Source organism: Mya arenaria, chromosome 5, assembly GCF_026914265.1.
Source record: "Mya arenaria isolate MELC-2E11 chromosome 5, ASM2691426v1".
NCBI classification, from domain to species: domain Eukaryota; kingdom Metazoa; phylum Mollusca; class Bivalvia; order Myida; family Myidae; genus Mya; species Mya arenaria.
This window is the reverse complement of record NC_069126.1, coordinates 1,693,350-1,720,252: the sequence shown is the minus strand read 5'-3', so window position 1 is coordinate 1,720,252 and position 26,903 is coordinate 1,693,350. Positions and strand designations below refer to the sequence as shown.

General features: G+C 38.6%; 1 protein-coding gene and 1 non-coding gene across 3 annotated transcripts in view; both read left to right on the top strand.

The window, feature by feature from the left end:
• The window catches only part of LOC128234387 (ammonium transporter Rh type B-like), a 37,305-nt gene extending 16,994 nt beyond the window's left edge, over nucleotides 1-20,311 (top strand). Inside the window, exons 2-11 of one of the 2 annotated variants that reach the window (XM_052948599.1) lie at nucleotides 7,258-7,450; nucleotides 8,106-8,256; nucleotides 8,553-8,697; nucleotides 9,270-9,433; nucleotides 12,185-12,322; nucleotides 12,977-13,110; nucleotides 13,427-13,605; nucleotides 17,309-17,444; nucleotides 17,734-17,777; nucleotides 18,797-20,311. In XM_052948599.1, the coding sequence (XP_052804559.1) occupies nucleotides 7,258-7,450; nucleotides 8,106-8,256; nucleotides 8,553-8,697; nucleotides 9,270-9,433; nucleotides 12,185-12,322; nucleotides 12,977-13,110; nucleotides 13,427-13,605; nucleotides 17,309-17,444; nucleotides 17,734-17,777; nucleotides 18,797-18,801 (1,289 nt within the window). In that variant the 3' untranslated portion in view covers nucleotides 18,802-20,311. Of the gene's footprint in view, nucleotides 1-7,257; nucleotides 7,451-8,105; nucleotides 8,257-8,552; nucleotides 8,698-9,269; nucleotides 9,434-12,184; nucleotides 12,323-12,976; nucleotides 13,111-13,426; nucleotides 13,606-17,308; nucleotides 17,445-17,733; nucleotides 17,843-18,796 lie in introns of both variants that reach the window. The other variant, XM_052948598.1, reaches the window with a different exon arrangement.
• Nucleotides 20,312-24,934: 4,623 nt separating this feature from the next.
• On the top strand, nucleotides 24,935-25,066 carry LOC128236335 (U4atac minor spliceosomal RNA). The gene has a single exon (XR_008261334.1). It is a non-coding gene; the product is annotated as a U4atac minor spliceosomal RNA (small nuclear RNA).
• The last annotated feature ends 1,837 nt before the right edge of the window (nucleotides 25,067-26,903 follow it).

Below are 26,903 nucleotides of genomic sequence, written 5' to 3'. Positions count from 1 at the left end.
GAGGTAGAATGTGACTGTGAGTGTGAGAGGTAGAATACATTAGATACTATCTCAGTAAATTCTCTTTAAAATTATCAGTTGGTATTTCTATTACAAAGACATGCTAAATATTTTTATTAGATTTTTTTGTTTACATTAAGGAAAAGCTCAAGCACTTTAATATTATGATGTCTTTTACTGATCGTTTAATCTGTAGATTAACATCTCCGAAAATCTACGAAATAGACGCCGAAATGTGTTACCGTTAAATTTGTATCAATGGACGCATACGAACATAAGACTTCCAGCTGGTTCATTTTAATCATGGGTGTCTTTATAAAAAAAAACTAAATAACTTTGGCATGGCCTTAATCTAAGGAACGGTACATGTATATTTTATGATCATCTCAAATGATCTCAAAGTCAGGACAATCGCGATGAGTCAAGTTTCATTTAAAATATTGCCATAAGTTTCGTCTTACTTTACGAAAAGAAACCATCTAAACATTTTCAGTTGACTCGAAGTAACAGCCCTGTGTAGTGGCGCAGAACCCGTTAGCGGGTAATTTTACACTTTGAGCCTATTAATAAAGGCTTTAGGGTTAACTTTTCAATATTATCGTTAAAGATCAGAAACGCTGTAAATTTGACCTTTCAATATAGAAAAATAAAGAATATATTCATGAATGATACAATGGTTAGTCTAAGTGGGTCATTTTCTTTCAATGACGATTAGTGTTCGGAATGGTATTGTGTCCAAGAGAAGGCTGTGGTTTGTTATAACCTGTAGTACAAATCTCACATCTCAAACACAAAGCTGGTCAAATGATTATTACTGATCAAACTAATATTCTGACAAATGAGACGGCAGTATTTCACAAGTTTTCGCTACATATCTTTTCAGTAAATCAGCAGTCAGTCGGTTATTATTTATTTAATCAGGTGAAGCGGTAGATATAAACAATGGCTGGCCCTAAATTTACAATACTTAAAAGTGGTGGTCATTTGCTATGAAATCAGCGATTCACTATTTTGCAATGCAAATAATAAACAAAAATGCGAAAGTAATTGTCAGTATTTAGTTTGATAAGCCAAATTAATTGATATTTGTGTATAATTTACACTCCTGAATTGAAACATAATTCATGGATAACCCTGTTACACATGTTGTCAACAATTAGAGAAATAAATTCAAAAGTAACCATTTATTTGAAATAAAATTCGAACATTTAAGTAGCATTAATACAATGAAAATACAGGGACAAGTGCAGTCGTCGAAAAATTAATAAATCAACATGTTGCAAGGCTGTTAGAATTTTATTTCAAATAAATGGTTATTGAAATCAGTTTTATTAAGATTTTTTTTCTTTGGCTCAAACCACTGACAATTGTGGTAATACATCTATCAGTATTCAATAAATATATAATATATGATTAAACAAACAGGTATATATTATATAAATTTGTAGGGTTTCTTGCAGCACACACATTTCAATATTATAGCGTTAAAGCTGCACTCTCACAGATTGAACGTTTTGACATCTTTTTTTATTTTTTGCCTTGGAACGAGCCATTTTTGGCAAAAATCCATGGAAACCAGTGATATAAGACTGCTGACAAAAAATAGATCACAGATATTTATATTTAAGTTAAAAAAAACATGTTTTATGCCATTAAACACTAGTTTTCTAACGGAAATATGCAAATCTGCGCTCTGATTTTTTTCGGCAAACTTTTATCATTGTTTTTTTCAGATATTTACGCAAAAATTTGCTCTTTCCAAGACAAAAAAATAAAAAAAGTTGTAAAAACGGTCAATCTGTGGGAGTGCAGCTTTAAATGCGGGGTTCGTCATTCAATTATAAATATTGTTACTAGCACATGTTGTTAGTATTTGAAATTTCAAAGAAGGACTTATTAAGATAACATCGACTCCTGTAACCACCCTTTGATCCACATTCTCTTGTTTGTATGAAAATGATAAGTTTAGAATATAATTCTGTTTCGGGAGGTCAGAAGACGTTATGACCAGAAGTGTTTTTGAATACGCTTTAAAATAAATTACAAACGAAATTTATTCTTGCAAACAGATGTTTATATAGCTTTATTGAAATGTATTCTTACCACATCAGAGTTGCCTGGGGCTACAGGAGTGGAGATGGATGCTTCTTTGTTGCTTCATTAACTTAAAAAGTAGTTCGATTAATTGCAGCAATCACCTTATAACAGTCAAATGTTTTCTTAACCTTGGATGTTTACCCAAACCATACTATTTTAATACCACTGTTCTCATTTCTACCCATATTTCGTCTTGAATAACAACGTTATATAATATGTATGGCAGATGTGTACTAATACACAACTATAAAGGTTTAATCTCGAAAGACATTTAATACCTTTGATGTGACAGCTGTCGATGGAGATGTAATCGTATTATGCATGTGAAACTCTTCTGTGTATTGTGGCTGCTGACACATCAAGAAGAAATCGTGTATCTCGTATATGCAGTTATTTAAAGATTGTTAAATTAAGACAAAACCGTTATTCCATCATTGTGCAGAACTTAATTAACATTCCGTTGTTTATATGAACATATTAAAAGAAGATAATATGTAAACTCACCAGGTTCCGGCAAGATCATAACGATAACACCGACATCACTCGTACTCGGGAATTATCATGGGTTCATGTTTATTCTTTGTGCTTTTAACTTCCCCTTATAGTTTTATATTTGTGTTCCATTTTTTATTTTATAAGGAGTACGTGGTGAACAGATAATAACGAAGAAGAATTAACCTTTTACCACTGCCATGTGAAATGTAAATAATAAAGGGAACAACAACAATTTAATTATTTCTCATGACTTTTCGTTGAAACTATAAGGCTAAGTTCAAATTAACGCTCCACTAAAATGTTTAATTAAGTAGGATATTCCGCATAGGAAAACTGAAGTACGAAATCCGTGTCACACAAATGTTAAAGTATATAAATACGCCTGAAATTTGTTTACGCCTGGAATTTCCAATATTACGCCCGGAATCTAAAAGGAACATGTGTAGATTTCGCGCGAAATTTCGTCCATACTCCAGGCGGAATTCAATAATTCTGTTCCAATTCCGCCTCAATTCAGGCCGTAACCCGCCCTTTTATTAAGAACGGGTAGAGCCTTTGTTGATTCGCGTAAAAAACGTTATTCAAAATCGTGAACAATATATGAGCAAATGTTAACATATGTTGAAAGCCGCCAGTGTCTTAATTTTAACAATCCTAATGATTTCCCACACTAAATTACGTCATACGACGATTACTAGACTTCTCAAACGACCTTAATTACTAGCCTACACTCACAACCTTGATTAATAGACTATACTTACGACCATATCGACTAGACTATACTCACGACCTTGACGACTAGACTATACACACGACCTTGACTACTAGACTTAACTCACGACCTTGACTACTACACTATACTCACGACCTTGACTACTAGACTACACTCACGACCTTGACTACAAGACTACACTCACGACCTTGACTACTAGACTATACTCACGACATTGACTAGTACACTATACTCACGACCTTGACTTCTACACTAGACTCACAAACTTGACTACTAGAATACACTCACGACCTTAATTACTTGACTATACTTACGACCTTGATTACTTGACTACACTTACGACCTTGATTACTAGACTACACTCACGACCTTGATTACTAGACTACACTCACGACCTTGATTACTGAACTACACTCACGACCTTGATTACTATACTACTGTTACGACCTTGACTATTAGACTACACTTACGACCTTGATTACTAGACTACACTTGCGACCTTGATTACTAGACTACACTCACGACCTTGATTACTAGACTACACTTACGACCTTGATTATTAGACTACACTCACGACCTTGAATACTTGACTACACTCACGACCTTGATTACTGAACTACACTCACGACCTTGATTACTATACTACTCTCACGACCTTGACTATTAGACTACACTTACGACCTTGATTAATAGACTATACCCACGACCTTGATTACTAGACTACTACCACGACCTTGACTACTAGACTACACTTACGACCTTGATTATTAGACTACACTCACGACCTTGAATACTTGACTACACTCACGACCTTGATTACTGAACTACACTCACGACCTTGATTACTATACTACTGTTACGACCTTGACTATTAGACTACACTTACGACCTTGATTACTAGACTATACTCACGACCTTGATTACTAGACAACTATCACGACCTTGACTACTAGACTACACTTACGACCTTGATTACTAGACTACACTTACGACCTTGATTACTAGACTACACTTACGACCTTGATTACTAGACTACTCTCACGACCTTGATTACTAGACTACACTTACGACCTTGATTACTAGACTACACTCACGACCTTGATTACTAGACTACACTACTCACACGACCTTGACTTTTCATGAAGATCAGTATTTACTCGCTTCGTTAACAATAAAAACGCTTCAATATTTGTCAGAACTCTCAACATTTGCCTTTCACACAGTAGTTGACGGTTCGATCCTCACCAGGGGAAGGTTCTTATGGTCTGTTAAGAAGTACACAGTTTTTCGATTCTGTCAGGGTTACAGACTGTCTTTACAATCGATATCTATTAAACTAACTGATAAAATAACTTGGAAGGATCACCTACTATCATGACACTTTAATGTCTTTACAACGACAATCAAATATTCATTTCCTATCATTCATTTGTGGCATAATAGTACCTTTTTAGTATTTTTTTATGATCAAACATTAAACTGACTTCATATCAAACGATTACATCTTGTTTGTATAAAATATACACTAGTTGTGGTAATAATTACTACTGTAGAATATTTAGGCTTGAGGTAAAATTTCAAATTTCATGGGACTTAATTTATGTCCATGGTAATAACATATGTGAAACTAATATCCAAATAAAGTAATTCAATACATGTAGACATAAAAACATGCGGAGAAAAGGCAATAAATTAACCGTGTTTATTTTAACCATAACCGATGTATCAAATTCCACATTTTTCATTTTATGCGAGTTTTGTGCATGTATGTATCTATGGTGGATGTTTTCTGCCATTCCGTGTTTTAGACGCCATGTGCCGATGCGAAGATACGAAATAATAATACGGCGTTTTTTCGCATCGCCACTTGGTGTTGTTTCCGAATGTTGCCGCTCTGTCTCATGGCTATTTCGCCTATTTTCGTATTTTCGCCCGTGACTTTGCCTATTTTCGTATTTTCGCTCGTGACTTGGCATATTTTCGCTCGTGACCTGGCCTATTTTCGTATTTTCGCCCGTGACTTGGCATATTTTCGCCCGTGACCTGGCCTATTTTCGTATATCGTCCCGCCACTTGCGGCTTATATTCGTATTTTCACTTTACGGTAGGCATGGCAAGCGATAAAGCATCCATTAATAAACTCAAGACAAAAATGCGACAATGCGAACGATAATTATTGGATTAAAATCTTCAAAGAAAGAAAGTTCAAAACGATAACTGGCAAGATCTCTGGAAACCATGAACACAGTAACACCCAAAATATGAACTACTACTACAGCGCTACTGAAACATTGTCATACCTTAATTTAACGTTAAACTTCCTTTGTATTTTATTTAATTTAAAAATGCCAGGTTCAAGATCTTTTCGGTGCTTGACGTTTCGTCTTGAAAGGGGTACATACATGCATTTTTTTGAAAATGCTGCGGTATATTTTGTCTTATTGTCGTGTCGTATTTTCGCCCCGCCCCATGGCTTATTGTCGTATTTTCGCCCCGCCCCATGGCTTATTGTCGTATTTTCGCCTTGCCCCGTGACTTATTGTCGTATTTTTGCCCCGCCCCATGGCTTATTGTCGTATTTTCGCCCCGCCCCATGGCTTATTGTCTTATTTTCACCCTGCCCCATGGCTTATTGTCGTATTTTCGCCCCGCCCCATGGCTTATTGTCGTATTTTCGCCCCGCCCCATGGCTTATTGTCTTATTTTCGCCCCGCCCCATGGCTTATTGTCGTATTTTCGCCCCGTCCCCTGGCTTATTGTCGTATTTTCGCCTTGCCCCGTGACTTATTGTCGTATTTTCGCTCCGCCCCATGGCTTATTGTCTTATTTTCGCCCCGCCCCATGGCTTATTGTCGTATTTTCGCCCCACCCCATGGCTTATTGTCTTATTTTCGCCCCGCCCCATGGCTTATTGTCGTATTTTCGCCCCGCCCCATGGCTTATTGTCTTATTTTCGCCCCGCCCCATGGCTTATTGTCTTATTTTCGCCCCGCCCCATGGCTTATTGTCATATTTTCGCCCCACCCCGTGGCTTATTGTCGTATTTTCGCCCCGCCCCATGGCTTATTGTCGTATTTTCGCCCCACCCCATGGCTTATTGTCTTATTTTCGCCCCGCCCCGTGGCTTATTGTCGTATTTTCGCCCCGCCCCATGGCTTATTGTCTTATTTTCGCCCCGCCCCGTGACTTATTGTCGTATTTTCGCCCCGCCCCATGGCTTATTGTCTTATTTTCGCCCCGCCCCATGGCTTATTGTCGTATTTTCGCCCCGCCCCGTGGCTTATTGTCGTATTTTCGCCTTGCCCCATAGCTTATTGTCGTATTTTCTTCCCACCCCATGGCTTATTGTCGTATTTACGCTCCACCCCATGGCTTATTGTCGTATTTACGCTCCGCCCCATGGCTTATTGTCGTATTTTCGCCTTGCCCCATGGCTTATTGTCGTGTCGTATTTTCGCACCGCCCCATGGCTTATTGTCGTATTTTCGCCTTGCCCCGTGACTTATTGTCGTATTTTCGCCCCGCCCCATGGCTTATTGTCTTAAATTTCGCTCCGCCATTTGACGTATTTTCGTATTGTCCCATTTTACGTTCAAAATGGCAGAACTCAGCCACCATATATATCTACCCGTAAGTAGGCTAATGTGAAGACCATGTTTACACCGAAAATCTGCCATAACTTCCCTTGACCGATTTTTTCTTCTATCTTCCAGAATGTTGAATAATAATAACAAATACTATTTATTAAACCACATGCATTTTGAGAGTCGGGGTATCGAATTATATTAAGGTTGTGAGTACCGAGAACCACCCTCGTGTTGTTTTTTGGCAAAATGTCAGAAAACGAATCGAAATAAGCAAAAAGTATTTAATTGCACGTGCATAAATTCATTAGTTAAATTTTAAATGACAAAGAATGTCCGTTCTTGCAGCGTTCCAGGACGTGCACGTGATGATATTCATCGGTTTTGGTTTCCTGATGACATTTCTGTGTCGCTACGGTTACTCGGCGGTCGGGCTCAACTTCTTCATGGCCTCGCTCATCGTGCAGTGGGCCATGATCGTCCGGGGTTTCGTCTACCAGGGAACCTTCACCGGCAAGAAGTATAAGATCGTCGTGGATGAGTAAGTCCGGAAGCTCGCATGCTCTTTTACTCGTGCTGTCATGCTTTTCGTGTCTGTGCAGAGCGCAATAATTATTTCAAGAAACATGTTTACATTTCGCTACAACACAGATTTAATATAATCCTCCACAGGTTTGTGTATATATAACTCGATTTTTAGTTGTTGGCATATATTGAATGACGATTCAAAATTGTATTTAACGATGACCATGTGATCCTGTCCAAAAGACATGCTACAGTTTTACTTTCTTTAAATAAGAATCACTGATCTCTTTCATTTTATCATGCACCAGTCATTTGTAACCATGCCCTCCCCCCAAGGCCCAGGAAATAGCCGGGACTTTGACTTTCGGTCCAGCCAATCCTGGGTAAAATCCCCGCCTGCGTTGACAAACTGCTGGTAAAAGCCCCGCCCAATGCCCCCGCACCCCCGGATATCTAGGTAAGGCCCAATCCCCGCTATTTTCGGAGCGAAATCAGCGAAACCAAAACCACAGCATTCACTCGGCAATGCGGGGCCACCTAAAAGGTAAAACACGGCCCATTTCCCCCGCTATCCCCGGTATACCTCGGACCTGGGGGTGGGGGGGGGGGCGTGGTTACATTGGGCTTACAGAAGTCATAATTGTCCCTGACATATTTCACCCCTGTTACAGGATGGTGACTGCGGACTTTGCCTCTGCCACCGTACTCATCTCGTTCGGTGCTGTTCTAGGAAAGACCACGCCCCTTCAGCTCCTTATAATGGGACTGATAGAGGTGATACTGGCCCAGATCAACGGCATGGTCTGCCACGACAAACTACATGTACGTATAGACCAGTGAAACGAGATAGATAGAAACACGAAACCCGACGCCACCGTAAACATACTGGAATATGTAGTCAAATTAAATTGTCTAGCTTGTTATAAAAGATATATCATCGACAGGTAAACGAACAGCATATATTACTTTCTTGTTGTGTTTGTTTTGTGGTATTTGCCATTCCTTTACGCTTTTCAAGAGACGGTGACATAATGACAGCTAAGGACTGTGATCTGAACTGTTAAACAATTATGTGTTTGTATCATACCAACGAACTCTTATTTTTTACCCATCACAAGGCTGTGGACGTGGGTGAGTCCATGTACATCCACGCGTTCGGTGCCTACTTTGGTCTGGCTGTCTCCCGCATGCTGTACTCGGAGAAGGCACAAAAAAGCCAAAAGTCGGAGTCTGTCTATCACTCGGACCTCTTCTCCATGATCGGTAAGTTGTTTAATTGTGATTCTAAGACCTCTTCTACATGATCGGTGATTTGTTTATTTGTTTTTCTACGTGATCGGTGAGTTGTTTATTTGTGGTTTTCGGACGTCTTCGCTATGATTGATGAGATGTTCATTTGTGGTTCTTGGACCTCTTCTCCAAGTTTAAATGTAATGTGCAATCGAACCCCGTTGGCTCGAACTTGCTTGGCTCGAACTCTTCATAAGGTCGAGCTGGATGTAAAATATCGATTTCTTTATACCGAAGGTTAGCATTCCCGCTTGGCTCGCATTTTCCGAGCCAACTTGGTTCGACTGTACTCGCCGTGCCTAATCATAGAATGTAAAGAACAGCACACATATCAGAATACAGAGCTGCATAGGTGTGTTTGGTATTTAGGTAGGTTTGTAGGTATTTGTTATATTTGTCTACTATTTAGCAAAAGATTCAAATTATTCTTGTGCATGATTATTTTTCATTCACAACGATAAGAAACAAAATGGTCAAACGTTTTATTAGTAACGTTGGGATTTGTTTTATTGCATTTGCAAACACATAATTTACTTGTTTTGTAGGAACCGTTTTCCTGTGGATGTACTGGCCTAGTTTTAACGGGGGTGGAGCGGAGGGGGACGAGCAGCACCGTGCCTACATTAACACGTACCTGTCCCTCGCCGCCTGTACCGTGGTCACATTCGCCATGTCAGCAATCTATGACAAAAAGGGCAAATTCACCATGGTAATGTGTCATTTAAATTTCTTACAAACAGTTCATATTTTTTTCAGTATATATAACATAACAGTACTGTTAACCCCAGTATTGCGGTCATCTCCAGGTTGAAGGAAGGTCGTTAGGCATAGTTGCTGTCACTATTGTCAGCATTTGGAAACTTGGAATAGTATCCAACTGTCAGACGAACGAAGGAGTTCTCTTTTTCTCAAGTGATTTAATTAGATATCGGCGATGCGATTTAAAATGAATTCTCATGTTGTTGTTTTTTTTTAAGATATTGTGAGATATCCATTTCTACTGTTCGGTTTGACTATGAGCTTGTCGTCGACTTCAGGCCATTAGAGAGATGAATATTGCATTATATCACTAGTATTTGCTTAAGCCTACCTTTTGGCCACTGGCCTCTGCTTTACACTAATATTTAATCACTAACACCTGCTTAATCCTAACATCTGGTCACTTGTATCTTCATCACCAAAACAGTTGGCCACTGGTATCTACTTAACCAAAACAGTTGGCCACTGGTATCTACTTAACCAAAACAGTTGGCCACTGGTATCTACTTAACCAAAACAGTTGGCCACTGGTATCTACTTAACCAAAACAGTTGGCCACTGGTATCTACTTAACCAAAACAGTTGGCCACTGGTATCTACTTAACCAAAACAGTTGGCCACTTGTATCTACTTAACCCAAAGAGTTGGCCACTTGTATCTACTTAACCCAAAGAGTTGGCTACTGGTATCTACTTAACCCAAACAGTTGGCCACTTGTATCTACTTAACCCAAACAGTTGGCCACTTGTATCTACTTAACCCAAACAGTTGGCCACTTGTATCTACTTAACCCAAAGAGTTGGCCACTTGTATCTACTTAACCCAAACAGTTGGCCACTTGTATCTACTTAACCCAAACAGTTGGCCACTTGTATCTACTTAACCCAAACAGTTGGCCACTTGTATCTACTTAACCCAAAGAGTTGGCTACTGGTATCTACTTAACCCGAACAGTTGGCCACTTGTATCTACTTAACCCAAAGAGTTGGCTACTGGTATCTACTTAACCCAAACAGTTGGCCACTTGTATCTACTTAACCCAAAGAGTTGGCTACTGGTGTCTATTTAACCCAAACAGTTGGCCACTGGTATCTACTTAACCCAAACAGTTGGCCACTTGTATCTATTTAACCCAAACAGTTTGTCACTTGCATCTTCTAAACCCAAACAGTTGGCCACTTTTTATCTACTTAACCCAAACATTTGGTCACTTGCATCTACTTAGCCCAAACATTTGGTCACTTGTATGAACTTAACCCAAACATTTGGCCACTTGTATGTACTTCACCCAAACAGTTGGCTACTGGTATATACTTAACCCAAACAGTTGGCTACTGGTGTCTGCTGAACCCAAAGAGTTGGCCACTGGTATCTACTCAATCCAAACATTTTGTCACTTGTATCTGCTGAACCCAAACATTTTGTCACTTGTATCTGCTGAACCCAAACATTTTGCCACTTGCATCTGCTGAACCCAAACATTTTGCCACTTGCATCTGCTGAACCCAAACATTTTGTCACTTGTATCTGCTGAACCCAAACATTTTGCCACTTGCATCTGCTGAACCCAAACATTTTGCCACTTGCATCTGCTGAACCCAAACATTTGGCCACTGGTATCTACTCAATCCAAACATTTTGTCACTGGTATCTGCTGAACCCAAACATTTTGTCACTTGTATCTGCTGAACCCAAACATTTTGCCACTTGCATCTGCTGAGCCCAAACATTTTGCCACTTCTATCTGCTGAACCCAAACATTTTGCCACAAGTATATCCTATACTCAAACATTTGGCCGTTTGTATCTATTTAACCCAAATATTTGTCCACTGGTACCTGCTTAACCCTGACATTCGTCCACTGGTATCTGGTATATCTTAACCCAGTTTTAGCCCTACCCTCTTTATACAGCCCGTTTTCATATGAATATTTGTAAGCAAAATTGAGTTCAAGAATTCAAATCCGCATTTTGTATATATTTTATAAGAATCAGCCCCTTATAGTGTTTCATGAATAATAATAATAATAATAATAATAATAATAATAATAATAATAATAATAATAATAATAATAATAATATAGTTGACCATGAGTCCGACGTCTGCAGCCAGTCTTTAAAATGTACTCGCTCAAGATTTTGTACCAAAACTAAGTTTTCCCGGTAAGACGTAAGAGGTAACGAATTGAGATGATCTTATTTTTACTTTGGTTCGTTTCAAAAAAATAAATATAGACGATGATTGAAATGAAATCGTATTTTGAGCTTCTTCAGTATTTTTAAGACGTACATTTGCGTGATCTTTTTTTTGGCTTTTAAGTTACTAAGTTGATACTAAAAAAATGTACATGTATCAACAAGCAAATAATTTAAGCGTAATACAATGCGATTTCCAATTAGTTAATTCAAACTTATTCATTTCACACCGATTGAGAAAGAAGTTATAACAGCATTATATGAATCAGTCTCGTTGGCAATAAGAACCAGGAGAAACCAGAGGAAATCCACTTGACCGGCTTGATGACCACAAAGTGGGCCATGAGAATTCCGCCCATGTACACTGCTTGGTATCCGATTCCGAAGCTGTTCGAAACGCGACGCTGGCAGGCGGAGTAGCGCTAGGCAAATATGCCGCTGTGGCCGAACGGCGCCCTCATCATTGCAAACCATGTTGGCATGTATATTTTTTCATGTTATTTTAGGAGTTTGTCCAGAACGCGACGCTGGCCGGTGGTGTGGCGGTGGGGACGACGGCAAATATGCCGCTGCAGCCGTACGGTGCTCTCATCATGGGATCCGTGGCCGGCCTCATTTCGGTCACCGGATACAAGTACATCTCCGTAAGTCCTCATTGCAGCGAGCAGGTCCAGTCATTAAAATTATTTTTTCTCGAATTTTCGTTTAAAAGGGTCGTTAATAAATAGTTGGACTATGTTATTAAACAGCACGTTTGAATTCTGCGTTTATAAAAAGTACTTTTGGGTAATGCGTTTATAAACAGTTAGTGTTGGTTCTGTATAGATAGAATTTCTATTAGTATGAATATAATATGTCGTTTAACCAAGAAGCAAAACCAGCCTGAGCAGAACCCTCTGTGTCTGAGTTCATTGTTATGAAAGTAATATATTATACGTGTTAATGTTCGTTCGTCATAAAAGTGAACATTATACTTAAACTTAAATTAGCTTGAATGTGTAACATGAGAGCGCATTAAATTTAATAACCAGTGTGTCTAGATAAAAAATATCCGTTGCAATAAATTGTTACATGCTTTGCTATCTCTGCCATGTTCACCCCACCAACATTTACATAATTGGTACATAATTGGTGCATACCTAACTATTTCCATTGTTGCACTGTATATGTGCAATATAATTATATAGATACAAAGTTGGTTACTTTAAATCGTTTTAAGTTTGTTCGCTTATCTAAACACAACTTTGAAATTTCTGAAATGGCACTACCACTTGAGACAAAGTCCCCCTCTTCTTCAGGGTTTTCTAACGGACAAGCTGCGCATACAGGACACCTGCGGCGTCAATAACCTGCATGGGATGCCGGCCATCCTCGCGGCCATTGCCGGGGCAGTCATGGCCGCCATGAGTTCTGAAGACAAGTGGGGCCGCAGGTATTCTAAGGATGTGTACCGTTGGGTGATGATGGAGCCGAGAGTTACACATTTAACATGTGATGCTCACTCTGCCTCAGTTATTGATATTGTCATTAATTCAATATGCCTGTACAAGTACAAACTGGTTATGCAAAGACAAAGACATGGCAGACAGCGGAAAGGGGTTGGGTTGCTTTAAAAGTGTAGTACTGATTGCGAACTCCAATGTTCAGTAGCCTCGTCGTATAATCTGTAAATATCCTGCTTTTTGCCACATAAGTCTCCGTTAATTTCTTAACATTTGTTCACGTACATGTACATGGGTATTTTCCAGCATGTATGAGATATTCCCGTACACAGTGCCCGCTACAGGAGCTGACTTTGACGCCCTGGTACAACGCTACCCGGACCTGGAGCCGGGCAAGGGCTGGTCATCCGGAAAACAGGGCGGATATCAGATGCTCGCCCTTGTTATCACGCTCGGCATTGCGATAGTCGGAGGTATTTTAACAGGTACGTGGTTAATTTAAGTTAAATTTGAAGTAACTGCATGTATACTTCGACCAAGCAGCCTTGACACGTCTATAATCCTAGTAATATCTTTGACACGCGATGGAGCCACTGCTGTTTGAATGCAATAAGTTACAAAGTAAAGTTGTGACGATTTACTGAAATACAGCTTCAGCAACATGATGGTCATGGACATGACACAGATTGTAACTCTGTTTCATAACAATTTAGTGTTATATAAGAAACTGACGATTATCACAAAACGGTAAAAACAAGTCAAGGACGAAGTTTATGGGCTCTTCTTTCCATAAACGGAATTGCATTAGTGTTAAACAAGGGTGTAGCTATATGTAGGCCATGTAGGCCCATGCCTACAACCTTTTTAAAAAATGATAACAATTAAATGGCCCAAAAATGCAATAACAATGGAGGCTACACATTGCATAACTGAAAGGTTTGTTTTATTTCTGTTTGAAAAAATCTCGTAAAGTACCGAAAAATTAAAGAAGAAATTGTATTTTAATTTAGTAGAATGTAAACTAAACGCTTTATTTCTAACGCCAAAAAGTGGTTCCCGGGTAGGCTACTGGTGTATTGGTAAGTAGTCTAGCGTTTGCGATATCAGACAACCGCGTTTGTTTTGAAAAAAATGTGTGAAAAAGATATCGGCCCGGTTTATATCCCAACCCAGGGAAAATTGAAGTCTGGGATGATAGTTCGATATCAAAGCTTTTGGAATCGTCATGGGCTGGTGTAGGGCATTCCTTTGCAGGAAGGTAAATACATATAATAAATATATTCTATACCATGTCTCTTTTAGTCTAAACTTTAATCTAATTTATATACTATTATTGACTTAGAATACCGTTTTCGAAAAAAATAATTATCGATGTATAAATTTAAATATCGTTCTTTACATTAGTTTGCGTACAAGCTGCTTTGACAACTAATATTATAAGTTTGAGTTTGATCATAACTTTAATCAGTTGTTTGTGTGGTGAAGTTAGCAAACTTTCGTGTGGTAGGTTCCGGGTTCAATTCCACATCTCCGCTCGGAATGTATTTTTATTGTGTAAAGTGACAACTTTTTATTCATTTCATCTATTTATTAAATACCATTATGGACTCTTGTTATTTTTTAAATGATTTATTATTATAGGTTTATTGGAGCCAAGTACCGGAAATTCACTCCAAAATGGTTACAACAGAACAGCTTGGTGAAATAGTCCGTCACTATAAGGATGGCGGCGTCTGTGCCCCATGCCTCTTTTCGGAAATGGTAACTATAGGCCATTTACAACTGTAAAACCAGATTGGAGAATATGCCCATGTCAGTTACCAGGCATCAGGCCGAAAAGGGACACCAGACCGCCATGACTCTATCTGAAAATTGCATTGATGTGAGGCGAAACAAAGTCCCTTTGATAATGTGCAGCATTTCATCTGCACACCAAGCTGGAGAATTGTAATCAACACGTCTAAAATTACATTATCATAATTTTAATTTTATTAGGCAAAACATTGCTATTAGGAGGCATACAGCAGAAAGACGCAATTTCATAGCAATGCTTCAAAACCCTAACCCATCTGTGATGCTGTGCTAGCGGATCACTTGAACAACAATATGACATGTTCCCAGCAGCTTTTAAAGCTGATTTTGGATATGTGTAGGAACGCTGGATTATATGCAATAATGGCAGTTGAGTGTCAGGACTGTTCATCCAAGGAACAGCGTTCGTTGTGCGTACGTTCTATGTCGCCACACAAGGCGCTCGGCATTCACTCCGGGAATACTTTATTGGTTTATGACAAGCAAGTCCATCAAAGGAATAGCAATTGCCGGGTCGTTCATGACCCATTTGGGCGAATGTGTTTTAGATATCGTGCAATATCGCGTTCAGTGTTACGATGGTGCCAGTAATAAGGCTGGGAAATTCAATGGCATACAGGCTCTTATAAAGCAGAGTTCCGCTCACCCATTATGTGCACTATCCATTGCAAGTCACACAATTTTACTTTAGCTTTCGTACACCGCTCCAAATTGAAATGTGTGCGCACAATGATGTCAACTGCACATCATCACATTCGCTTTCAAGGTACTATGCGAGACTAGATGGACTGCAAGGTCGGATGCCCTGAGCACATTCAAGAACGCGTTTCCGGTGGTGGTCTATACTCTTGAAGAGCTACAGGACGACCACGATTTTGGCGCAACGTCTAATACCGTCACAGTTGCACCAGTTAACAGACGAAATTATAACAGCTTGTTAGAGGTATATTAGACTAATATGACGTGTTGCAGGGAAATGTTCCTCGGTGAGATAAGGCGCTGGAAGGCCCGATGTCCAGCACGGGAGTTGGACCAGGTTCCGTCAAGGCTGCTGGAGACGCTTGACCAGAATTGACCGCATACCCATGTGAACAGCTTTTACTGCATACGTTACCACCAATTCCCGCTACACCCGCAACATGCGAGAGATCGTTCGGTAGTCTTAAGCGCGTCAAAACCTAATATCTACGAAACACAATGTCTCCAGACAGGCTGTCTAGCCGGGGACTCGTGCACATCCACCGCGATATAGACTAAAGGCGTTTGTTGAAAGCTTTATTGCCGCCAAACCCGAAAATTAGAGGTTATTTGAACTACGTGCAGGGTGTATTGCTTCGTTTTATTACAGCTTTTGCACATACTATTAAGTGTGTGTAATTTGCGCATGAAAGGGATGTAATTGTGCCTTTTGTTTTTCTCTATAAAGCTCCCGGGATTATCCCAGATTGCACCATTTTGCTTCTAATTAAAAAAAAACTTTGGGTGGGCATGCCCCAAATCCGCCTAGCGGGCCTTGCTATGTCCCTTGCAAATGACATCGGTATTAATGCCCATGCGATTATCATAAAACGGTAAAAACAAGACAAGGACGAAGTTAATGGGCTCTTCTTTCCATAAACGGAATTGCATTAGTATTATATAAACATTGGTATTAACTTACTTTAAAATCACTACATAATGAGACACTTTGTATGCATTTCTTTCAAACTATCCTATGAAGATGGATACAATTTTAGCAACCTGCCATAAATACATCCGTGAATCTAGCTGCATCTGCTTCAGGCTGACTTATTGCAATATAATTATCTTTGAAGTTGCTGCTACAGTGTTCCGAGTGTAACCAGGATGAGCTCGGTTGACATGGCGATTTCTACGGTGGCATCATCTTATTTTATCTTATGTGGTCGTTAAATTACCTATGGGCAAGGTGGATGACATTTCAGAGGACGCCGTGTTATGAAACTTCTCATCTGATCTGATCTTGTCTTTATACGGCTCATCTTATTTTATTTTGTCTTAGTTCGTCCCCAGGTTTGTTGCTGCCATCTGCCGGTATTTGACCCATATAGCTATTCGAGGTCAACCGTACAGTACATGTACATGTTCGCTGTTGTAGAAACTTTTTTCTCCCACCCCGGATTATAAGTATCTTCAAGCAAGATAAGAATTACCAGCATGGCCATTTGGGTTTACTTATCTGGGGTGAGAGAAAAGCTCATCCCAAATCTCGCGCAAGGTGTTTTGCGGAAATTTGGTAAACGTCGTTTCACTGTCGGCCATAGAAGATACTTACTTACTATATAATCTTATATCTAATGTGCTACTATCGTATGGCGTCGTATCTATCATGGCTTATCTTATCTCATCGCATACTAGGTCTGTTACTGAAGCTGCCGGTGTTTGACCAGGATCAGCTAGGTGAGGTGGACGATCTATACGAGGACGCTGTGTTGTGGAATCTGCCGGAGGAGGAGGAGCATGAACACGCCAAGAAGTACATCGAGGATAAAAAGTAAACCGAATCATAGTTATCTTGTTATATTTGGTGTAACTATATGTACTCCATCTTGTATAGACTCAACACTTCATTTGTGTGCAACGTAACCTTGGATACAAGTGTTTGCAATTTCATGAAAAGGCTTGGTAATTTTAGTTGTGTTTATAAAGGAAAACAGAAATACAGTAAAATGAGGTTACAACATGTTTGAACATAGTTCCTAGCAAAAATTGCCCTTGTGTGTAACATACCCTAAAGCATTGAATGAATTTAATAAATGAAATGAAATTATTTGTTCCCCTAGCGGCAGCCCGATGAGCGAGATGCCTAGAGTGACGGAGGAGAAGGGTAGCGTACATCTATAACTGTAATCACTGTAACCCGGGCTCGTATATAACTGCATGTCGTGTAACGTACGTGACACTCTTGTTAACGCTACCTCAAAGGAACGCTGGTGTCCAATCGTGCTCTCATATATGAAATTATAATTCAATGTTTCGCTTGTATCCCATTGCAACCAATCTAGCATAATTGATAGCCACTAATGGTCATAGGATTCTTGTCTCACTTTCAGAATTGGCAAATATTCAAGTTTGCATTCACATTTTTGTGCACTTAATTGGGAAACCACCCAAGTTAAAGCTGATCGCGAATAAATTTGTCAAAATTTGAACTATTTTATACCTCGAAAACATAGTAAAAGAGAACATTTTATTGTATTCATCAACACCAGCTACCTGCGACTTCTTTGTGATCTGTTTATGATTGCAAAATGTGTGATTACTTTCTATGTGTGTTGGTATAAGGGTGCAACTGGTTTTGTTCATTATTTCATGTTCTGTTAATTAGCCGAGAAAATGACTCTATGTCTCATACCTAGATGTTTTAATGTTTGGGTTCTATATACAACTTGTATCCATTTATGCTCGTCCTTATACACAACAAGTAGCATTTTAGTAGTAATCGGGCACCACAATGGAAACCTTGCTGTTCAGATTAATTTCCATGATTGTTTTAAGAATATAGCAGTTGGGTAAACCATTTTAAATTACTGCAATGCAGTTTAACTTTCAATATTTGTAATATGTTTATGTTTCTCAACATTGGTTACGGAAATGCATCGCGTTTATTTTTCTATCAGTTCCTTGCAAACTTATATACTTCATGTCAGTAATAGTATTGTTTATTAATTGATCTTACGATGAATATCAGAGTAATAATGCCATTGTTAGATAATTCAAAGACTTCTGAATATACAAACCACTTTTGAAAACTATACAGGTTACGGAATAGACAGTAAGGCTTTTGCAGCAAGAAATTCGTTTAAAAAAAAGGTATATAGCGCATCTATATTATCTTGTTTTCAGTGTAAAGAAGTTGGCAAAGGCGATACCCTACAGTATACAAAAGTTAATGTAGCAACATAGTGACGCGATCCAAATGCATGCAGATATACTTTTGTGGACTGCTAGACCAATATTCAAATAATCGGACATTTCATTCTTGACGTGAATCACATTTGAAAGAAAATATTATTCAATCAATATGAATATTTGTCGCCTTTTGTATATATCGTTTTATACCTTCAGTTCTTGATGGCGCATAAGTTTGCCATGTTACCCATTCACATTGGTATGGTAACGTGTAAGTTTCAACTGCTAGTTTAGGTTGGGAAATATTTGGTCACGCGTTTGCCTGTATATAATTCTGCTATTGAAAAACTATAATCTGGAAAGTTCCATGTATGTACACATATATACTTGTGCATAGGAGTGTATTTTGAATTTGTTATGTATAATATGATTATCGTATTTAGTGTTAGGCACAGGGGATAAATGTAGACATTGGTTGCATTTCAAATGGTTAATACTCAAATCCATGTCTTAAAGCTATAAGATACAATAACATCAGCAATGATGTGTTTCAAATGTTAGATTGCGTGTTTTAATGGGCCGATTGTTTAGAACACTGATGTTATCTGTATAGTCTTTACTGTTCTGGAAATTTAATAAATAACCAGGTGCCCTGTATTTCTACCAATATTTGAGAAAAAAAAACTGTTTCAGCTGTATTCAGTGTGCGTATACCACGTGATAAATTACGTCATTAATGCTACATCGGAAGGCAACAGTTTGCTTCGAATGATGACTTAAAACAAAGATAACTTTTCTTTTCTTCATCATTTTAAATGAAACAAAGGGCAGTCTATGCCACCTAAAGAACCCCGCCTTCGTAATATTACCGGAGTGTGGTTAGGTGAGTGTTCTCCTAAAAACTTCGACAAATCTGTTTCCAAACTAATGTTTTGACAATGCTTCATTAGGGCGGCGGTTTCGTGAAAAGGTTTGTCGAAGTGTTTTAAAAAACTAGAATCTCAATCAAACTCTAGTTAAAGACCAAATGCGGGGTTATGTAAGCGGCATAGACTACGCCATGTTTCATTGAATGTGGTGAATTAATAGTCAAGTTATCTTTAATTAAAGTCTTCATTTGAAGCAAAATATTGGCTTCCAAAGGAGCATTTATGACGTAATTTATCACGTGGTATACACACACTGGTATTTGTTTCATTGAAAGATATGGGTGCAACATAGAATAGATCACCTTTTTTAAATTACCAACGATACCGTCAACAACCTTGTTTACGCTAACATCGTTCTGAACCGTTGGCCCAATGTGTTACATTTTGTTCGAACGAGTGTTAACGGCGCATTTGCACAATTTGTCTAACATTCTATATCAGGGATCTGCATATGTGTGTAACTATATTCTTATATAAATACCTCATGCGTTATGTGTTATTATAAGTGTTTGTTCAATACTGAATTCAGTACATGTAACCACGTACCGTTACTAAAAAAATAAACCCTCAAGAAAATAAATAGTGTTCACGTCTTCTTTTATCCCAGTATGCAACATTATATCCAATCGATAACCGAAAGGTATCCCATAACTGTTGTTGCCAATCAGGTACAAGGGGGCCGATAATCATGTCGGCTACATATCGGACCGACATTAGACTCATAACAAATGAGTAATTTTACAACTGTCGCATACATGTCAAATATATATCGGATACATATGGAAAACGATGTTTGACCTTTATTGCTTTTCCATCAGATCTGGGAGTATGATTTATGTTATTGGTCCCAGATCATATGCAATTTGGACCGATATCGTATCGGTCGATATCTGACACTATAAGAAATATTTCCGTCATAAGACCGATATTCAATCAAAATATATTCTATATTTAGGCACATATGTTAAGCAAATCATATTTCAATAAATATCTTCTCCGCTTACGTACGAGGACCTAAAGTCGTCTAGGTTCTGGTCCTAAAGTCGTTTAGTTCCTTAAGTCGTCTAGGTACTAAAGTCGTAAACATTTTTTTCAGATACGTTTTCTTTCATGTGAGTACTTGTTCAAATTGTTAAAATCTTTTTTCTTGACCACACCAGTACCGTCAATTATCTTTCGAAATGAGACAAGGCAGTCCGAAGGACGGTTATATCACCCGCCGTTGTTTTAAGTATATTTTGTTTTTCTCGCAACCTGACTGGTACGTTGAACCGGACCAAAATTGTACACGACCACTGGTCAAGAGTTGAAATATAGGAAATACAAGTTGTTTGATCGGTAACCTTAATATTCTTGGATATATGAACATATTATAAAAGGATACTTGTTAAAGTTATTCATGTTGTGTGTAGTAAGTTATAGCCCAGACACGAGCATGTGTACTCTGGCCTTTAAATTTCTGGTGTGACCTTGACCTTTCAGCTATGGACCCGGGTCATAGTCACTGCACATCGTCTCAATGAGGACAACATTTGTACCAAGTAATATGGTAATCCATCAATGCATAAGTAAGTTATAGCGCGGACACGAGCATGTGTACTCTGACCTTTAAATGGCTCGTGTGACCTTGACCTTAAAGGTATGAACCTTGGTCAAGGTCACTGCACATCGTCTCAATTGAGGACAACAGTTGTACCTTGTAATATGGTAATCCATCAATACATAAGTAAGTTATCGCGCGAACACGAGCATGAGTACTCTGACCTTTAAATTTCTCGTGTGACCTTGACCTTTGAGGTATGGACTAGGGTCAAGGTCACTGCACATCGTCTTAATGAGGACAACATTAGTACCAAGTAATATGGTAATCCATCAATGCATAAGTAAGTTATCGCGCGGACACGAGTATGTGTACTATGACCTTTAAATGTCTCGTGTGACCTTGACCTTTGAGGTATGAACCCGGGTCAAGGTCACTGCACATCGTCTCAATGGGGACAACATTTGTACCAAGTAATATGGTAATCCATCAATGCATAAGTAAGTTATAGCCCGGACACGAAATGTTACGGACAGACAGACAGACAGACAGACAGATTTCTATAATCCCCTCCCCACTCCGTGGCAGGGGAGTAAAAATGGCACTAAAATAAAGCCCTGCAAATTGGCCTGGGGCGATAGCCATTTCCATCAAACGACCATGATAGCGTCTTTTCTGCGGAACTTTTTGTACTGATAAAACATTTATCTTGCTCGTATTTGTTCCGTTTGGAGTGCATCAGAATCTTTAATAATATCAACCGAATTTCTTTTGTTGACGACTTCGGGTACAGGCTGTTGATTCATTGCGCCCTTTTCTGCAATATCAACATATAAATAATAATTATCAACGTAAACTGCCGTATTTGAAATGATATTTTATAACATACCTGCGCTGGTTGAAATGACATAAATTTTGCAAATAACACTTATTAATGATTCTATAGAAATAAGCGAACTAAAGTTGATTATTTTAGTATTATATGCATCACAGTGTATAAGAAAATTGTTTTAAAATTCTCAGAAACTAGCTAGTTGTTTCATTAATGGTTATCTTGTCGGATCGTATTTTTCGAGACGTTCAAAATGGGAATTTATCACAAATTAAAATATTATCTAACAATTATAAAGAGAGATAATATATTTGTTCAAGAAGAATATGTGTTCACCACCTTAATTATACATACGTCCGATATCTAGTATTTAATCCGATATCGGTCCGACTGTATTTGATATACAAAAACATATTATAGTATATCGTTTCTGATATGTGAACGACGATTTGTTTCCGATTGGCTAAGCAATACATTTCCAATATTGTACATTGCCTTATCTGTTTGATATCGATTCGACTTTCATCCGAAGGGCAGATCGGTAAAGGTCCAATATCGTCTTCGGTATGTATCGGATATTAGGAAGATATTGGTCCGGTGTTGGGCCGCTTTTGTTTTCGGAACCCCTGAAAATCACTCATGAAGTATTCAAAAGCCATTAAAAGTATGCCTCTGTTTTTTTACATGAATGTCCAATAGACATATAGGGATTAAACATTGATATCGGACAGCTATCGGGCCATGATCAGACCGATCTCCCGACATTCCGTCTTTCCTATATTGCAATGCTGACATGCAGAAATAGAAACGAATTTTATTGAAAAGTGTTGTGTTTTATCAACGATTTACATAATACATGTACACGAGATGTTCAGTGAAATTGTGTGTGGCCATATAAGAACATTGTTTTAATCGATTATAGTTCAGAATAGACTTTAATTTAATAAACGTAAATTTATGTTTTGACAAACGTTGGCTAAGGAATTGTCTCAAAATGTGTGTTACGGGTTATTTAAATGTGTTTTTAACTTGGGTGCTATAGGAACATACTACTTATGTGATGGACCGGCTGAAAACAATACAATCATTCTTATGTAAATTAGCAGAATATCAACTTAAAAGGGACTCACTCACAGATTTTACGTTTGCAACGATTTTAAATTTGTTGAACCTGACACTAATAGCATTGGACAGATACTCATTTTAACAACATTTAGATACCCTTACCCTGTAGTGTTTTGTAAATCCAGCTCGAAAATAATTCTATTTCCAATAGCGTTGATAAAGCTTTCCGGCAAAAAGGGGCGTTTCTGTCACAGTTCTTTATCAAGCAATCATTTAGAATAATGCTCTAGTTTGAACTTTAAATGATTGTTTTTGTTTTTTCATTGTAAAAAGCATTTGTTTCAATTCCAGCACGATCTTAATGTTTAACATATTACACCAGTGTATAAACAATATTCGAAGAGATAGTGTTCAAAGTCATTTTCAGCTCGTAAAGTATGTGGATGTCCAGGGGAAATACTTTGAGGGACTAACCGCACAGAAATTTCTACCAAGACACTTTAACGGAAGCTATAACGGTCATTTCTCGTTTCTGCGTCGCTTGCAAAATGTTGGAGAAGAAAAATAATTCCCCATGCCGTGTTTCAATGGAAGACCTTTATATCTGAACTACATAGTGATATAGGATCTAGATTAGAAGGGGCACAATAAAGGTTGATTCTTATGCAGTAGTCAATTTTAACAACGCCCCCCCCCCCTCCAGGTCCGGCGGTTTACCGGGAAAAGCCGGAGAAATGGGCCGTGTTTATACTTTCCAGGTGGCCCGCAGTGCCGGGTGCATGCGGTGGTTTTGTATTCGCACCAAAAAAGCGGGGAATGGGCCTTACCTTGGGTCCCTGGGGTGCGGGAGCATTTGGCGGGGATTTTACCAGCTAATCGTCCCCGCAGCTGGGGTATTACCCGGGCTTGGCTGGGCCGAAAGTCAAAGTCCCCGCTATTCCTCGGACCTGGGGCCCGTGGTTACAATTGCCTGGTGCAATATTTTTTTATTATTTTTATTTTAATGCATTAATATGTTTAACTCATTTGACTTGAATAATAAAAGCAAAAAAGAATGATTTGTGAGCAGATAAAACAATATCAGTCATATTTTGGCGCTTTTTAACTTGGAATTTGTGACCACCTAGTTATTAGTTGAAAAAAAAAACATTTATGAAGGCTGAGATTTGTTCATCTGTTCACAGAACACATGTTGTTGTGTTTGGTTTTGATCATTAAATCAAATGAATTAAACACAATAATGCATTTTTTGGCGTCTCCGTTTTCTGCTGAGGTCGTACTCTGGGTTTTTTCTGACATTCAATTTTAACTTTTTTATTTTCCTGCCTTATAGGTTTTGAAATTGGAATCTGAAGTATTAAATTAACAACGAATTCATAGGGTTAGGCATAATGGAACTTATTTAAACTATATTTTTTTTATTTTCTTTACGAGATGATGGTGTAAGGGAGGCTAATGCTACTTTAACAACTCAAATTATTTTCTAGAGTTATTTGGATTTTTTTTCTAAAAACGTCAGCAAACGTTTCTCTCCCTTTGAGTATTGCTAAAATTCAGAACAGACTCAATATCTACTCAAATGTGTGGTCAATGTATTTCTTGGAATTCAAATACAGAGAAGAATTGAATTGTAAAGTACAGAAGCACTTTTAATTAAATTTATGGTTATTTGAATTAAACAATCATGCAAAACTGTGTTGAAGTATTAACCTCGGAAATGGATTAAATTGCCCGATATATGAAGCACCATTTCTCCGTTAATTTTAACCGTCCTTATCTTGGGTTGCGAGCTTGTCCAAGGATCGTCTAGTGAGGGCAAGACTGCTGACAACACAAACAAGATTGAAATAACGCATCGCTCGACCGCAAGGGAAGGTATGGATGCAATTTCTGGAGCCGCAAGGTGAACTAACAATTTATGTATCAGATATATTTAGAATAGTAAATATGCACTGTTTTGAAACTCTAGTCCGGGTGATTATTTTAAACGCAAATTGGGATGTTCATTTTATTGCGATCAGACAGTAGTTCAATTATCCGTCACTAGATATAATGAAAGCTTTTGTCATGTTTTTAAATTTAACTGAACATTAAATACACCACACGCACTGCCTCCGCGTATGTAAGTCAATGAATATGGTCAAAATGACAACTGGTTAACTTTCCCATATAAAACCAGATCTTACCTCACCATTACTCGATTTTAACCCACTGCTTACTTATATTATGAAGCCATTTAGTTCACAGTAGATTGTAAAATGCTTAAAGTGCAAGTTTTGCAGAAGAGGGTGTGCAAGTATTGTAAATCTTGCACAATTTCAACAGGAATGATAACGCCAAAATTCAAATTTATCCTAAATATAAGGGAGTCAAGATGAGGGGCTTAGACCTAGGTTAAATTGTTTTCAAAGCCATTTCAAAGTTCTTCTTACTGTTTTTAATGTAACTATTTTTTTGCACAAAAACTGAACTTTACTCTTGATAGTCTAAAATCGAAAGCTCAGGATTAATTCTGAACATAATTATTCCAGAATTGGTTCTACAATTAAAGACCTATGATGCTTATCTGTCTTCCATTATCCATTGGAATGAAACAAGGTCAAGAACCCTACCATGTGAACACTCTCACCGTGTCGTTCTTGCATTAAGATCTGGACATCTACAGTACTTATATCATCATATACTTATTTATTAAATAGCTCGATTGCGAAGATAGTTACAATGTATCAACTTATGTTTATTTTTTGTCAGATTCAAATTTGTGACCAACGGAATGGGTCAGTCTTGTTATACGACGAATTAGTCGTTTTCCTGCCGTCCCTCATAAGAGGCACAAAACATGCCCTTAACGGCGAGCCAACCAACATCTTTGAGAGGCTAAGAACATGTCCGTTGTGGGGCGTCAACCAACATTTTTGATAGGTCAGAACATGTCCGTTGTGGGGCGTCAACCAACATTTTTGATAGGTCAGAACATGTCCGTTGTGGGGCGTCAACCAACATCTTTGATAGGTCAGAACATGTCCGTTGTGGGGCGTCAACCAACATCTTTGATAGGTCAGAACATGTCCGTTGTGGGGCGTCAACCAACATCTTTGATAGGTCAGAACATGTCCATGATGGTTCTCCTACCAACTTCTTTGAGAGGCCAAGAAAGGGCTCCAACCAACATCTTTGAGATGCCAAGAACATGTCCATGCGGTGAGGCTCCAACCAACATTTTTGAAGAACAAAAAACATTTCATTGGTGGGGCTCCTGCCAACATCTATAAGAGGCAAAAAACGGCCCTGGTGGGGCTCCAACCAACATCTTCGAGATGCCAAGAACATGGCCTTGATGGGGCTACAATCAACATCTTTTGAGAGGCCAAGAATTTGTCCATGGTTGGGCTCCAACCAGAATCTTTGGGGGCCAAGACGTCCTAAGCAGGGCTTCAACCAACAACTTGGGGAGGTCAAGAACATGTCCATGGTGGCGCTTTGACCATAATATTTGAGAGGCCAAGAACATGTCCATGGTGGGCTTCAACCAACATCTTGGGGAGGTCAAGAACATGTCCATGGTGGGGCTTTGACCATCATATTTGAGAGGCCAAGAACATGTCGATGGTGTGGCTCCAACCAACATCTTTTAGAGACAAAGAACATGTCCTTGGCAGGGATTCAACCAACATCTTTGGGAGGGCAAGAACATGTCCTTGGCAGGGATTCAACCAACATCTTTGGGAGGGCAAG